General features: G+C 44.9%; 1 protein-coding gene across 1 annotated transcript in view; it reads left to right on the plus strand.

Moving 5' to 3' along the window:
• Nucleotides 1-899: 899 nt before the first annotated feature.
• LOC115471772 (forkhead box protein E4-like) overlaps nt 900-15,795 on the plus strand; it is a 41,422-nt gene continuing 26,526 nt past the window's right edge. Inside the window, 4 exon segments of the mRNA XM_030205594.1 lie at nt 900-927; nt 1,451-1,588; nt 2,148-2,689; nt 2,692-2,820. Coding sequence (XP_030061454.1) covers nt 900-927; nt 1,451-1,588; nt 2,148-2,689; nt 2,692-2,820 — 837 coding nt within the window.

A 15,795-nucleotide genomic window follows, 5' to 3' on the forward strand; every position in this document is an offset into this window, starting at 1 on the left:
CATGTGGGAAAAAAGAACCCGAATTATAGCTACGTCATGCAAGGTTCCACGTTAGGAGTTACGGACCAAGAAAGGGATCTGGGTGTCATCGTCGATAATACACTGAAACCTTCTGCTCAGTGTGCTGCTGCGGCTCGGAAAGCGAATAGAATGAGTATTGTGTTCAATTCTGGTCGCCGCATCTCAAGAAAGATATAGTGGAACTGGAAAAGGTGCAGCGATGGGCGACTAAAATGATAGCGGGGATGGGACGACTTCCCTATGAAGAAAGACTAAGGAGGCTAAGGCTATTCAGCTTGGAGAAGAGACGGCTGAGGGGAGACATGATAGAGGTATATAAAATAATGAGTGGAGTGGAACAGGTGGATGTGAAGCGTCTGTTCACACTTTCCAAAAATACTAGGACTAGGGGGCATGCGATTAAACTACAGTGTAGTAAATTTAAAACAAATCGGAGAAAATGTTTCTTCACCCAACGTGTAATTAAACTCTGGAATTCGTTGCCGGAGAACATGGTGAAGGCGGTTAGCTAAAAGGGGTTAGACGGTTTCCTAAAGGGCAAGTCCATAATCCGCTACTAAATGAAATTGAGAAAAATCCACAATTCCAGGAATAACATGTACTGTATAGAATGTTTGTACGTTTGGGAAGCTCGCCAGGTGCCCTTGGCCTGGATTGGCCGCTGTCGGGGACAGGATGCTGGGCTCGATGGACCCTTGGTCTTTTCCCAGTATGGCATTACTTATGTACTTATGTACCCTGTGAGGTATAAGACAGGTTGTATCAGCTCATGCAGCCCCTGATCCATACTGAGCTCTGGTGACAGCTACAGAGGGAATTCTTTCAGACTGACGTTTATGAACCTGGCAAACCCGTCTTTCTTTTCAAGCATGTGTACCATGACTGGGGAGGCTCAGTATTCAACTAGTAAGGCATCAAATCCTTTGAGAAGTTCTCCAGTTGTACCTGTAGACTCTCCCAAAGGAGTTCACGGAAAAGGAGGGTTGTTGGCAGGGGTGTGCTGGTAAATTTTTAACAACAGGCTCTTTCTCCGGAGGTAGCCAGCTCTGCAGTTGAAAGGGCCGGGGGGGGGGGGGGGGAGCAACACTTGCCTCTCTCTCCTCCCTCCCTTCATGTGGGCACGGCTAGGCATACCTTTGCTGGCAGCCAATAAATGGACTGCCACCACTCCCGTCTTGCTCGAGAAGTCCCAGCCTGCTGCCCAGAGCTGGAAACAAGGAGCGGAGAGCAGCAGTAGTCTATTTACTTGGCTGGCAGGGCTCAGCGTCCCCACCAGCAAAGTAAAATATAATTCAGCAGGGGGCCCAAGCCCACATTTTGGGAGCCAGTTGTTAAAGTAGCCATGGAGGGCCCTACTTTAACAACCGGCTCCCAAAATTCTTAAAAACTTAACAACCGGCTCTTGCGAGCCTGTGAGAGCCTACTCCAGCACACCACTGGTTGTTGGTTAAATCAGAACCCAGAGGAAACACTACCCCTGAAGAAAGGGAAGAGAGAAACACTGGACATGCGAGTGAACATCTCCCAACTTCAGGAGGTAGAAGACGAAAACGCCCTGTTCAGCATGGCAAGCCACAACAAAAATAGTCCAAAATTTAAAAAAAGATCAAATTTGTACTTAAAAATACAAATACATAAAAGAATTAAAAAATGAAAAAGACGACACTTGTGTATAAAAAAAATTTAAACACTTTATAAATTAAAGGATAGCAGGGAGAAAGGGACTCGATCCTTGTAACAAAGTGAGGCAAAAAGCATCAGAGCACTTTGTTACAAGGATCATTTAACGCTACAGCTTTAAAAAGAGACACACATATTTTCTTTATAATTGGATAGAATTAAAAATCAACACACGGTGAGAGGACTCTTGACGCAGGCCTGCATGGCCAAAACACAGGTGTGTCGAGTCCCTTTCTCCCTGCTATCCTTTAATTAATAAAGTGTTTACATTTTTTTATAAACAAGTGTCGTCTTTTTCATTTTTTAATTCTTTTATGTATTTGTATTTTTAAATACAAATTTGATCTTTTTTTAAAATTTGGATTATTTTTGTTTTTGTTAGTCATCTTCGCTGTTTTGCTTTTTTGGTGTTTTTTGCGAAGACTGGTTTCTTCTGTTTTTTGTAGTACAGCATGGCAAGCCACCATACAGCTATATTGCTCTAATTGCCATGGCCATCACCAACTCACCCAACAGGAAGCTTACCGTTGGAGGTATCTACAAATTCATCTTGGAGCAATTTCCTTTTTATGGAAATAACTCCAAATGATGGCAGAACTCCATTCGGCACAATCTCACTCTGAATGATTGCTTTGTGAAGATCACCAGAGAACCAGGATACCCAGGAGAGGGCAACTACTGGACCTTGGGCCCAGCAGCTGAAGATATGTTCGACAACGGCAGCTTTCTGAGGCGCAGAAAAAGATTCAAGAGGACTGATATTACTACATATCCAGGGTATGTGCAAAACTCTAGCGTTTTCACACCAACTCCAACTGGATGACCATCCAATTCCTTTCACTCCAACATGGGCTCTGGAAACAACCATCAGATCTTCTCAGGATCGTCCCACCCAGCCGTGATCCAGCACTATCAGACTCCGGAAGGACTAAGTCAAGGACAACAAAGGATGTTCACTATAGGTAGTTTAATAAGTCAACAGTTAGTGTGATATCACCTTCACCAACATCAGAGTTCAACCACAATTCCTTAAATCTGAATGGTGACCTTGGAAGCAGCTGTTCTGTTGGACGTTCTGACCCATCTCGTTTTCAAGCCCAGTCTGCCAGTCCAGCAGGGGTAGGTTCATTATTAAACAGATGTTCTACTACTGTTTCTTTGGGCTTTGCTTCTTCTTACTATTCTTCTCCTCCTCACTTATCTGCACCACAGACAATCTGCTCTCCCAATACTCCCCAACCATACGAGGCTTCCACTAGGTTATATCTCCAGTCCATGAGATCTACCTCCTCAACGGAGCACATCGAAGAACTGCTGACTCTGTCCAGTTCCCAGTTGAGCGGGATTGGACAATTCAGTGCTAATAATTTCTATATAAGAAAACCACATTTTGCTTCCGGACTCGAGAGATACACGTAAATTGGACCACATTGTAATTAAACAGTTGACGTCCTTTTGCTTTCTAAAGTTGACAGCCTTACCCTTTTTATTGCATTTGAATAAAAGTTTTGGTTTTTCAAGGGTGTAAAGCATTCCATCTCAGAACTGTCTCTGAAATCTCTTTTCACTCACCTTCTCTAGAATTTTCCGCCTTTCTTTTGTTATGTAGTGCAGTTAGATGCATTTTCAAACGTCGCATTGATGAAAAATATGAATAGAGTCTCAGTTTAAAATTTGTGTCTGTACCAGTGCTTTTTTTTTTTTGGTTCTCTCTCTCTCTCTCTTTGGCTTATGTTATAAAGAATGATATTGAAAATAAATGTGTGTAGAGATCAAGTCTACAAGTTAATGTGATTTCCATTGCCATATTGTTTCCAGTAAAGTTGCAGAAAGGCACATAAGCCCACTGGCAGCAAATGAACCATGTCTAATAGAATTCCAGGAGACGCACTGTTTAAGCAGCTTAACTCCCCTGTTTTAAGAGTAACCCTTCCCTCACTGAATTCCCCCCCCCCCCCCCCCAATGCATTCATTGTAACACAGGACCTTTCCTGTGCTTTTCTGAAAAGCTTCTACTCACTGTTCTTTGGATCCTCCGACCATACCTCTTAATAATAGGACGTTTTACCCTGAAACGATATTTACTGTGCTCACCATTTGTTGGGAAATAAACTTGTAGAGTTATTCAAGAAGATCTTGAAAGTAAGGAGGACAACCAGGTCAAGAGATGTTCTACAAAGAGATTCCTAATTGCAGTCAATGCTATAAAGGAACGTCGACTGTGACTTTGGGCCCTGTTTACTAAGCTGCGTTATAGGCGCGTTAGCATTTTTCACACGCGTTAACCATGTACGCTCCTACAATATTCGTATAGGCGCCTACACAGTTACCATGTGCGGTAATTGTAGGCGTGTCAAACAAGCTAACACATCTTAGTAAACAGGGCCCTTTAATTTATAGAATACTAGCGCACGACGGGCATATGTATGCGTGCAATTTAGGCTCCAACATGTATACCGGTCATAGAGCTGGTGTAAAAGCTCGAGCCTAGGTTCCAGAAGAACACACGTAAGTTATAGTGTTCTGTAAATTGCACAAGTGTGTGCCTTGACGGCGCTCTGGGCACACAAGTTAGTCCAATGAAAAGGCATCATCTTATGTTCTTTGTGTTTTGTATTATTTCTATGCAAGGCATAGTGAAGCATCCACCAAAATATATTTTAATTTTTTTATTTGTTAGGATTTATTTACCGCCTTTTTGAGGGAATTCAAATCAAGGCAGTGTACAGTAAGAACAAATTAAACATATGTAATAGACAATTACAGCAGTAACAATATTCAACTAACAATACAAAGTATGGCATAGAGGGGCATAATCGAACGGCGCTGGCCATATAGATGGCCGGCCATCTATATGGCCGGCGCCGTAAAGCGGCGGCTGAACCGTATTATCGAAAAAAGATAGCCGGCTATCTTTTCTTTCGATAATACGGTTGGAGCCGGCCAAATGTCAGCATTTGGGCCGGCTTTAGAGATGGCCGGCATCGGTTTCCAGCGATAATGGACACTAATGCCAGCGATCTCAAACCCGGCCGTGGGAGGAGCCAGCATTCGCAGTGCACTGGTCCCCCTGACATGCCAGGACACCAACCGGGCACCCTAGGGCGCACTGCAGTGGACTTCAAAAATTGCTCCCAGGTGCATACCTCCCTTACCTTGGGTGCTGAGCCCCCCAAATCCCCCCCAAAACCCACTCTCCACAACTCTACACCACTACCATAGCCCTAAGGGGTGAAGGGGGGCACCTACATGTGGGTACAGTGGGTTTTGGGGGGGGGGGTTGGAGGGCTCCCATTTACCACCACAAGTGTAAGAGGTGGGGGGGGGGGGGATGGGCCTGGGTCCACCTGCCTGAAGTGCACTGCACCCACAAAAAACTGCTCCAGCGACCTACATACTGCTGTCAGGGAGCTGGGTATGACATTTGAGGCTGGCATAGATGCTGGCAAAAAAAAATGTTTTTTAATGTTTTTTTTTTTTTTTGCGTGGGAGGGGGTTGGTGACCCCTGGGAGAGTAAGGGGAGGGGATCCCCGATTCCCTCCGGTGGTCATCTGGTCAATTGGAGCACTTAAGAGGCTTGGTCCTAAAAATAAATGGACCAAGTAAAGCCGGCCAAATGCTCGCCAGAGCCGGCCATCTTTTTCCCATTATCGGCCGAAGCCGGCCATCTCATAACCACGCCCCCGCCCCGCCTTCCATACCCTTCCGAAACGCCCCCTTTAACTTTGGCCGGCTCTGCGACGGAAAGCAGTTGGAGCCGGCCAAAATCGGCTTTCCATTATACCGATTTGGCCGGGTTCAGGAGATCGCCGGCCATCTCCCGATTTGTGTCGGAAGATGGCCGGCGATCTCTTTTGAAAATAAGCAGGATAGTATACTACTTAACAAAAAACTAGAGGAAACTCACTCAATAAATGTCAAACAACTGAATTCACAAAATAGAGTGAGGAACACCCTCTGTATAGTCAGACACCATAAAAGAACGGTGGGGGAAAAGACCTCAGATGACTGCGGTGTCCTTACAGATGCCAAATAGTATAAAATCACAGCATCCAAGCCACAGTACACAACTTCTATCATCAGTCATAAAACCCCCCAACCACACCAATAGTCTATTTTTATGGAAAAAAATCCTTAATGGTGCAAAACAATTCCATCAAAAATTGTAGAGTGACATTTGTGCAACCCAATCAAGGGGGAACTAAATGTTGAACTTAGCTTATATAGCAGTCACAAAGTTGAACTTCATGTGTATGGCCGCCCTCATTTCCTGTTTGCGGAAGGGCGGGACCACAGGAACAGCGAACCACAGCCTGTCTGAAGCGGTGTCTGTACTTGGTGGACTTGAGTGTTGCCGGCCGAGCAGGAGGTAAAACTTTTTAAACAGCAGCTGCCACGTACGAAGGGCCGGGGCACTCGCCCACGTCCTCCTTGCACTCGGAGGCCACAGAGACAGAGAGTAGTAACATCTCCTGACTTCAGGCGAGCAGGCTTCTACTGCGGGAGAGTGATGTCAGGAGATGGTTACGAACGCAGGAGCAAATTATTATATTAGACTAGGGGGGCCCTTTTACTAAGCCTCATTGGTGTCTACGTGCACACAGCGTGGGTCAATTTGGAACTATCACCCGGCTACCGCAAGGCCTGGGTGCTAATTCCATTTTTTATGCGCATCCGCTACGTGCGTCCAAAAATATTGTTTTATTTTCAGATGTGTGGTGTCAACTGGATGGTAATCAGCAGTGTATGCACGTTGACGATTACCGCTCGGTTAACACGTGAGACCTTGCTGCCAAATGAATGGCTGGCGCTAAGGTCTCAGACCCAACATGGACATGTTGCCAGTTTTTACTTTGCTGCACGTCCATTTTCGACCCCCCAAAAAGGGGCATTTTTTAAAGGTGCACTGAAAAATGGACCTGCACGTGTCAAACACGCGCCTACACTAGCGCAGGCCATTTTCAGTGCCCCTTAGTAAAAAGGACCCCTAGGTGTGAGCCTTTACATTGGTTCTCTAGCCTTGCAATACAAATGCCCACTAGGGGGGCGATGTAATCAGCTGTACTGTCCTTTAGTGCAGCAGGCTATTCCTGATTTCCCCATACCATTTATTTATTTGTTACATTTGTATCCCACATTTTCCCACCTATTTGCAGGCTCAATGTGGCTTACATAGTACCATAGAGGCGATCGCCAATATCGGCATGAACAAATACAAAGTGAGGTTGTGGTAGAGTAAAGTTCATGCGTGACAGACAGATGGAGGAAGAGTTAAGTTTTATCCCGTACGAGCTTTGGTTTTGTTGTGTTGCAGGGTTGAGGCATTTAAGTGGGATCGTTAGGGTATGCCTTATTGAACAGGTAAGTTTTTAGTAGTTTCTGGAAGTTTAGGTGGTCATATGTTGTTTTCACGGCGCTTGGTAATGCGTTCCATAGTTGTGTGCTTATATAGGAGAAGCCGGATGTAGTAAGATTTTTAAGTGCAGAAAAATCAAAGTAAAAGCACCGCACTAAGGGGTAAGGCAGCAGACATGCAAAATGCATTCAGAAGGCCAAATCCTTAAATTGCTCCTGATGTAAAAACCACACCAAACAAATCCTCAAGTGGTGGTGGTGGTGGGAGTCAAGGAGTAGGTTGGGGTTTTTGGAACGTCTGTGGGGTGTAAGTCATTGGGAGGAGGGGGGCCTGGAGTCCAAGGACTTCCTGGGCCAGTAGGAAATGTTTGTAGTATGGGGGTCAGGGGGTCGAGGTGTTGAGGGGTCCAAAGGTTAAGGGCTTACTAGGCCAAGGGGGATTTTTTAATGGGCTTTTTTTGGTTTCCTTTTCTGTCCGTGAGAGAGCCAGTCACCACCCGTGCACTGACAGACACACCCTTACAAGTCTGGCAGGTGACTTTTTATAGTTTACTTTCTTAAAACTTGGCTAAATGGCAGATCTGGGTGGTTGAAGATCAGTATAATATCCAGAAAACTTTATTGAAGATACCGTGTATAAGACAAATGCCCGACACAGGCCGTGTTTCGCCCAACAATAGGGCTGCGTCAGGGGCTATAATGAACAATAAACATATTAAATTATAAAACACGTCAAATTATAAAACATGAAAATTTCATTAAAAATATATATATGTGTATCTAAAATATATGAGAGAAAAACGAGTGGAAATACAATTTCAAGAGATCAAACCAAGAAAAGAGGTGAAATGCTCCGAAAAACTTTATAATCGGTTTACCTTTTGCTTCTTATGATGGTCATCTGATGATATAATAACAATATGTGCATCGAGTCAGTTGACATTTCAGATTCTTGATTACAAAAATTTTTAATTTTTAATTATTACATGTTTGGTATATATGGTGTGTTTTTAGATTTCTATAATTGTTGTAATGTATTTGCTTTTGAATGTATTTGCTGATGAAGGTTTTTTTAAAAACTGAAACACGGACCGTGTTGGGTCCTCAATAAAGTTTTTCGGAGCATTTCACCTCTTTTCTTGGTTTGATCTCTTGAAATTGTATTTCCACTCGTTTTTCTCTTGTGTTGGACTTTTGTGGAAATTTTTGGACCTTTCATTTCTACGGTATCTAAAATATATAAAAACATCAATAGAAATTATAATGTACATGTAAACCATAGACATGAATTATAAACATGGAGAGTCACTTTTAGTTCAAAAATTAAAAAATATATACAGTAGACATAAAATAATATAATATAATAATAGACATAAACTGTTCATCAAAATATAAGGATGCATGTAAATATGCATAAAATGTATAAATATAACAACCAACAGAACAACACATATATTATAAAATACCAGCAAAAGAAGGGCACGATCATAAAAATGAGTTCATAAAATGAGTTATAAAACCAGTGCTTTTTTTGTGCCGGTACGCAACGGTACGGCGTACCGGCACCTTTTTTTTTGCCCCTCCCACCCCCCCGCGACACTCCGGGCGAGTCCTGCACTTACTTTTTTTTTTTTTTAAGACTCAGAACGCGCGAACGATGCAGCCGGCAGCGATTGAAAGAGGCTGTCTGGGCTGGCGTCTGCGTCGGAGCTTCCCTCACCCTCTGTGAGTCCCGCCTTCGTTGTTACAACTTCCTGTTTCCGCATAGGCGGGACTCGCAGAGGGTGAGGGAAGCTCCGACGCAGACGCCAGCCCAGACAGCCTCTTTCAATCGCTGCCGGCTGCATCGTTCACGCGTTCTGAGTCTTTAAAAAAAAAAAAAAGTAAGGTCAGGACTCGCCGGGAACGTCGCCGGGGGGGGGGGGGGGGCAAAAAAAAAGGTCCAAGAATTGCTGGACATGGGAGAGGAGAGGACAGGGAACGGAGAATTGGTGGTGGACATTGCTGGGAGGGGAGGGGAGGGCAGGGAACGAAGAATTGGTAGTGGACATTGCTGGGAGGGGAGGGCAGGGAACGGAGAATTGGTGGTGGACATTGCTGGGAGGGGAGGGGAGGGAACGGAGAATTGGTGGTGGACATTGCTGGGAGGGGAGGGCAGGGAATGGAGAATTGGTGGTGGACATTGCTGGGGGGAGGGGAGGGCAGGGAACGAAGAATTGGTAGTGGACATTGCTGGGAGGGGAGGGGAGGGAACGGAGAATTGGTGGTGGACATTGCTGGGAGGGGAGGGCAGGGAACGAAGAATTGGTAGTGGACATTGCTGGGAGGGGAGGGGAGGGCAGGGAACGAAGAATTGGTAGTGGACATTGCTGGGAGGGGAGGGAACGGAGAATTGGTGGTGGACATTGCTGGGAGGGGAGGGGAGGGCAGGGAACGAAGAATTAGTAGTGGACATTGCTGGGAGGGGAGGGAACGGAGAATTGGTGGTGGACATTGCTGGGAGGGGAGGGGAGGGCAGGGAACGAAGAATTGGTAGTGGACATTGCTGGGAGGGGAGGGGAGGGAACGGAGAATTGGTGGTGGACATTGCTGGGAGGGGAGGGCAGGGAACAAAGAATTGGTAGTGGACATTGCTGGGAGGGGAGGGGAGGGCAGGGAACGAAGAATTGGTAGTGGACATTGCTGGGAGGGGAGGGGAGGGAACAGAGAATTGGTGGTGGACATTGCTGGGAGGGGAGGGGAGGGAACGGAGAATTGGTGGTGGACATTGCTGGGAGGGGAGGGCAGGGAACAAAGAATTGGTAGTGGACATTGCTGGGAGGGGAGGGCAGGGAACGGAGAATTGGTGGTGGACATTGCTGGGAGGGGAGGGGAGGGAACGGAGAATTGGTGGTGGACATTGCTGGGAGGGGAGGGCAGGGAACAAAGAATTGGTAGTGGACATTGCTGGGAGGGGAGGGGAGGGAACAGAGAATTGGTGGTGGACATTGCTGGGAGGGGAGGGCAGGGAACGGAGAATTGGTGGTGGACATTGCTGGGAGGGGAGGGGAGGGAACGGAGAATTGGTGGTGGACATTGCTGGGAGGGGAGGGAACGGAGAATTGGTGGTGGACATTGCTGGGAGGGGAGGGCAGGGAACGAAGAATTGGTAGTGGACATTGCTGGGAGGGGAGGGGAGGGAATGGAGAATTGGTGGTGGACATTGCTGGGAGGGGAGGGCAGGGAACGAAGAATTGGTAGTGGACATTGCTGGGAGGGGAGGGGAGGGCAGGGAATGAAGAATTGGTAGTGGACATTGCTGGGAGGGGAAGGAACGGAGGATTGGTGGTGGACATTGCTGGGAGGGGAGGGCAGGGAACGAAGAATTGGTAGTGGACATTGCTGGGAGGGGAGGGGAGGGCAGGGAACGAAGAATTGGTAGTGGACATTGCTGGGAGGGGAGGGGAGGGAACGGAGAATTGGTGGTGGACATTGCTGGGAGGGGAGGGCAGGGAACGAAGAATTGGTAGTGGACATTGCTGGGAGGGGAGGGGAGGGCAGGGAACGAAGAATTGGTAGTGGACATTGCTGGGAGGGGAGGGAACGGAGAATTGGTGGTGGACATTGCTGGGAGGGGAGGGGAGGGCAGGGAACGAAGAATTAGTAGTGGACATTGCTGGGAGGGGAGGGAACGGAGAATTGGTGGTGGACATTGCTGGGAGGGGAGGGGAGGGCAGGGAACGAAGAATTGGTAGTGGACATTGCTGGGAGGGGAGGGAACGGAGAATTGGTGGTGGACATTGCTGGGAGGGGAGGGCAGGGAACGGAGAATTGCTGGACATGGCTGGGAGGGGAGGGAACAGAGAATTGCTGGACATTGCTGGGAGGGGAGGGAAAGGAGAATTGCTGGACATGGCTAGGAGGGGAGGGCAGGGAATGGAGAATTGCTGGACATGGCTGGGAGTGGAGGGAACAGAGAATTGCTGGACATTGCTGGGAGGGGAGGGGAGAGAATGGAGAATTGGTGGTGGACATTGCTGGGAGGTGAGGGGAGGGAACGGAGAATTGGTGGTGGACATTGCTGGGAGGGGAGGGCAGGGAATGGAGAATTGCTGGACATGGCTAGGAGGGGAGGGCAGGGAACGGAGAATTGCTGGACATGGCTGGGAGGGGAGGGAACGGAGAATTGCTGGAAGGGGAGGGCAGGGAACAGAGAATTGCTGGACATGGCTAGGAGGGGAGGGAACAGAGAATTGCTGGACATTGCTGGGAGGGGAGGGCAGGGAAGAGAGAATGGTTGGACATGGATGGCAGGAGCCAGAGAAGAATCGCTGGACATGGGAGGGCAGGGGAGAGAGGAGACATGCTGGACATGGATGGAGGGGAGGTAAGATAGGAAGGAGATGCACATGGATGAGATGGCAGGGGAGGAAGGAGAAATGCTGGAAATGGATGGAGAGGAGAGCAGGAGATAGAGGAGACTTGCTGGACATGGATGGATGGAGGGGTTGGCGGTGAGAGAGGCGAAATGCTGTACATGGAAGAATAAAGGAGAAAAGTAAAGAAATAAATGGAAAGGAAGCCCTGGAAACGGAGTTAAGAGAACAGATAGAGAGCAGCAGAATCAGACACTTGGACCAGTATGGATAGAAAACAGTCACCAGACAACAAAGGTAGAAAAAATCATTTTATTTTCATTTTAGTGTTTGGAATTTGTCCAATTTGAGAATTTACATCTGCTGTCTTATTTTGCACTGGGTATACTGGAGCTGTAACATCTTACAGAAATGATTTATAATGAAAAATATCACAAGTTATTGTTTTTCTACTATACCAGTATATTTTCAATGATGTCTGTTTATATGCGCCATGGCTGGTATAAGGGGTGTGGCTAATGTGGGTGTGGCTATCATAGGGGTGGGGCCATATGTGTTGACTCCGCCTATAATGAGTACCGGCACCTTTTTTTCTACAAAAAAAGCACTGTATAAAACCATTGGAAGATCAAAAAACAAGTAATAAATGAAAAAATAAATAGAAAATTAATTAAAAAATTAATTAAAATTTTTTTGTTTTAATGCAAGATAAAATTTTTTTTTAATTTAAACAAAAAATTAATTGAACAAAAAATTAATAATTAAACAAAAAATTCAACAAAAAGTTCAGGACACCTACCTAGTCTGTATCTTTCTTGAATAAGAGCGGCTGAAGGAAGAGGAACAAATATATAATTACAAACGTATGAAAATAATGAAATGACAGCTCAAAAGTAATTTAAAAATGATGATAAAAATAAGCAAAGATATAAATAATGTAGATTGCCAAATAGATATGTAATACTTACTATCAAATAATCTATCAGGACAAGGATATAAGAAATTTTCTTTATAAAAAACCAGCTTGAGCAGCTCGAAATAGCAACTCGAAATAGCCACTCCTCCAATAGTGGAGGAGTGGCCTAGTGGTTAGGTCCTGGGGAACTGAAGAACTGAGTTCGATTCCCGGCACAGGCAGCTCCTTGTGACTCTGGGCAAGTCACTTAACCCTCCATTGCCCGCCGCATTGAGCCTGCCATGAGTGGGAAAGTGGGAAAGTGGGAAAGCGCGGGGTACAAATGTAACAAAATAAAATATCCCTGGATAAAAAAAAAGAACAATAAACAATACAATATGAAAAAATAAATAATGAAAAAAATGATGAGAAAATGAATAAATAAAATAAGAAAAAAAAATAAATCAAATTAAAAAGGAAGAAAAATAAAGGATTCATGATGACAAATATCCATAATGAAAAAATGAAAAAACAATACAAAAAAATAAAGTGAATAATAAATCACAGGTGGTGGATTTTGCAGATCGGTTGCCTTGTTGTTTTCTGAGATCTAAGTGGTTTACAACTGTAAATTAAAATCGAAAGTAGCAAAAGAACGACAATATGTCGATGGGAAAGAGCATAGCATTCAAGTCCAAGACTCTGTTTTGTACCAGCGCATTGAAGGCGCCATAGTGGCCTGCCTTCAAAACTTCACGGGAAATGCAAGACAGAAGCTTCGAGAATTAAAGAGAAAAACCTATTCAAAGGGCTGATGTTGCTTTGTTTTTATACCCTGTTGTTCCTAGATGTATTTTTCTTTTTAACCCGGTTTAAGTGACACCGCATACAGCACAAGCTGTGCAGATCACTCACTCTGTGCAGGCATCTATTTTTCATAGCTGCTGTCTTCAAAAATTTAGGGGAACTGCGGGAGAGAAGCTTCAAGAATTAAAGAGAAAAATCTATTTTGTAAAGATTTTAGCAGTGAGGGTGTATTGCGGCCAGTCAAGAAGAAGTGGGGGAGGACAAGGGGGGGGGGGGGGAGGGAAGAGGGTTCTCTTACAGATACTTCATAAGAACATAGACTATTTCCCAGCGTACCCAAATTTTCCCTGATGTCTCTAAAGAAACTCAGAAGAGACGCCAGCAGTTTCTATTGATGAAACCAGGGGTTTTACAATTAGGGGCTACCTTTTTTTTAAGGTACCCCTGTAAGTGTGTGGTTAACTATCATTCTAACAAATTTGTTTTCTTTGAACCGTGCCAACTAACAGCCTTTATAACAGCTAGGAAAATGTAGTGAGGACAATCTCTCGAATAAGTATTAGTTGGCACTGTGATAGGTTACACCAAGTAAATACTTCTAAAAATTGTTGTTATTAAGAATTCCATTTAGTTTATCTTGAATCTCCAATTGTGGACTTGAGTAAAGTTGGTAGAAATGTTTGTCCTTCAGTTTTTTTCTTCGTCCTCCGATTTGAGAGGAATATGTATTAATGTTTGATGTACCAGAACTTTACTTTTCTGTACAAGTTTAATACTTGAATGTATAATGAAAATCTTATAAAAAAAAAAAAAAATAAAAATAAAATAAAATAAAAAGACTATTTCATCCCATGAAGCAGACCTGTGGTGACAGGACTTGAATCTGAAGTAGAACATTACTGCTGCCACCTTGTGTGCTGATGAAATATTGCACAATAGACTAGAAGTAAGCACTTTTTTACAGTATGAATTTTACAAACTATTTAAAAAGTCCAGTAGTTGGGAAGTGGGATCGGTACTGGACTGACTTCTAGAGTCTGTGCCCCAAAATTGGCAGAGAGAGATGGAGATTAAGCATGCATATCAGGTTCAAAGCATAGACTTTGATTGCAGGTGCTGCATATCTGTACGAGGGAGGGATGGGTAGAAAATACATAAGTACATAAGTATTGCCATACTGAGAAAGACCAAAGGTCCATCGAGCCCAGCATCCTGTTTACAACAGCGGCCAATCCAGGTCACAAATACCCGGCAAGATCCCCAAAATGTACAAAACATTTTATACTGCTTATCCCAGAAATAGTGGATTTTCCCCAAGTCCATTTAATAACGGTCTATGGACTTTTCCTTTAGGAAGCCGTCCAAACCTTTTTTAAACTCCGCTAAGCTAACCGCCTTTACCATATTCTCTGGCAACGAATTCCAGAGTTTAATTACACGTTGAATAAAAAAAAATTTTCTCCTATTCATTTTAAATTTACTACATTGTAGCTTCATCGCATGCCCCCTAGTCCTAGTATTTTTGGAAAGCGTGAACAGTAATCAGTGTGTGTGGGGGGGGGGGGGGGGAGAGGCATTCTTAGGGTAGAAAGCAATGGTATCATAGTATTATGTTCCATGATTGCATCATATAGCTGTCCATTTGAGGTTCGCAATGCAAGTACACAGCTATGGAATGCGTTACCCCTAGCCTTAAAAACCATGGACAATCTAAGTAACTTTCGCAAATCTTTGAAGACACATCTCTTCAATAGAGCCTACAAAAAGAACCCTTAAAGACACAAATCACAACACAACCCACCCAAACAGCTAAATACAACTCCTACACCACCCTATCTAACACCCCTTCTCTATCTTCAAATATCTTCGTCTTACCACCGAATGTATTTAGGATCCTCTCATGACTACCCTGTTTCCCCGAAAGTAAGACATTCCCCGAAAATAAGGCCAAGTAGAGGTTTTCCTGAATTGGTAGATATAAGGCCTCCCCCGAAAGTAAGACCTAGAAAATTTTTGTTTGAAAGCAGGGCCGCCCCCCCCCCCACCCGAGGTTGCCGGGCCCCCCCTCCATCCACCCGGAACTAACCTTAAACGCCTCCTTTCACCTTCGCAGCAAGCAGCAGCAGGGTAGACCTCTCCTTCCTTCCGTGCCCCGCCCTCGCGGACGTTATGTCAGGCGAGGGCAGGACACGGAAGGAAGGAGTGGCCTGCCCTGCTGCTGCTTGCTGCGAAGGTGAAAGGAGGCGTTTAAGGTTAGTTCCACGAGCGACGGAGGGTGGGCGGGCCAACCCCGATCCAACCCCGATGTATCCCCGAAAAATAAGACAGCCCCTGAAAATAAGACCTAGTACATTTTTGGGGGCAAAAATTAATATAAGACAGTGTCTTATTGTCGGGGAAACACGGTATGTCTCAAGAACACTCTGTAAGCCACATTGAGCCTGCAAATAGGAGGGAAAATGTGGGGTACAAATGCAATAAATAAATAAATAAATAAAATAATAAAAGTTGCCGCCTGCCCTGTTTATGAGGCCTGTGTTTAATCAGGAAGAAGTGAAACCTGTGAAAAATGTCAGATTCAAATCAGGCCACCTTGTTGGGCAGGTTGCAGGGACTGTGCAGGTCCTTATCTGCGGACATTTACTATGTTACTGTTTGAAATGGATAAATAAAGGTTACAT

This window comes from Microcaecilia unicolor, chromosome 6 (assembly GCF_901765095.1).
Source record: "Microcaecilia unicolor chromosome 6, aMicUni1.1, whole genome shotgun sequence".
Taxonomy (NCBI): Eukaryota; Metazoa; Chordata; class Amphibia; order Gymnophiona; family Siphonopidae; genus Microcaecilia; species Microcaecilia unicolor.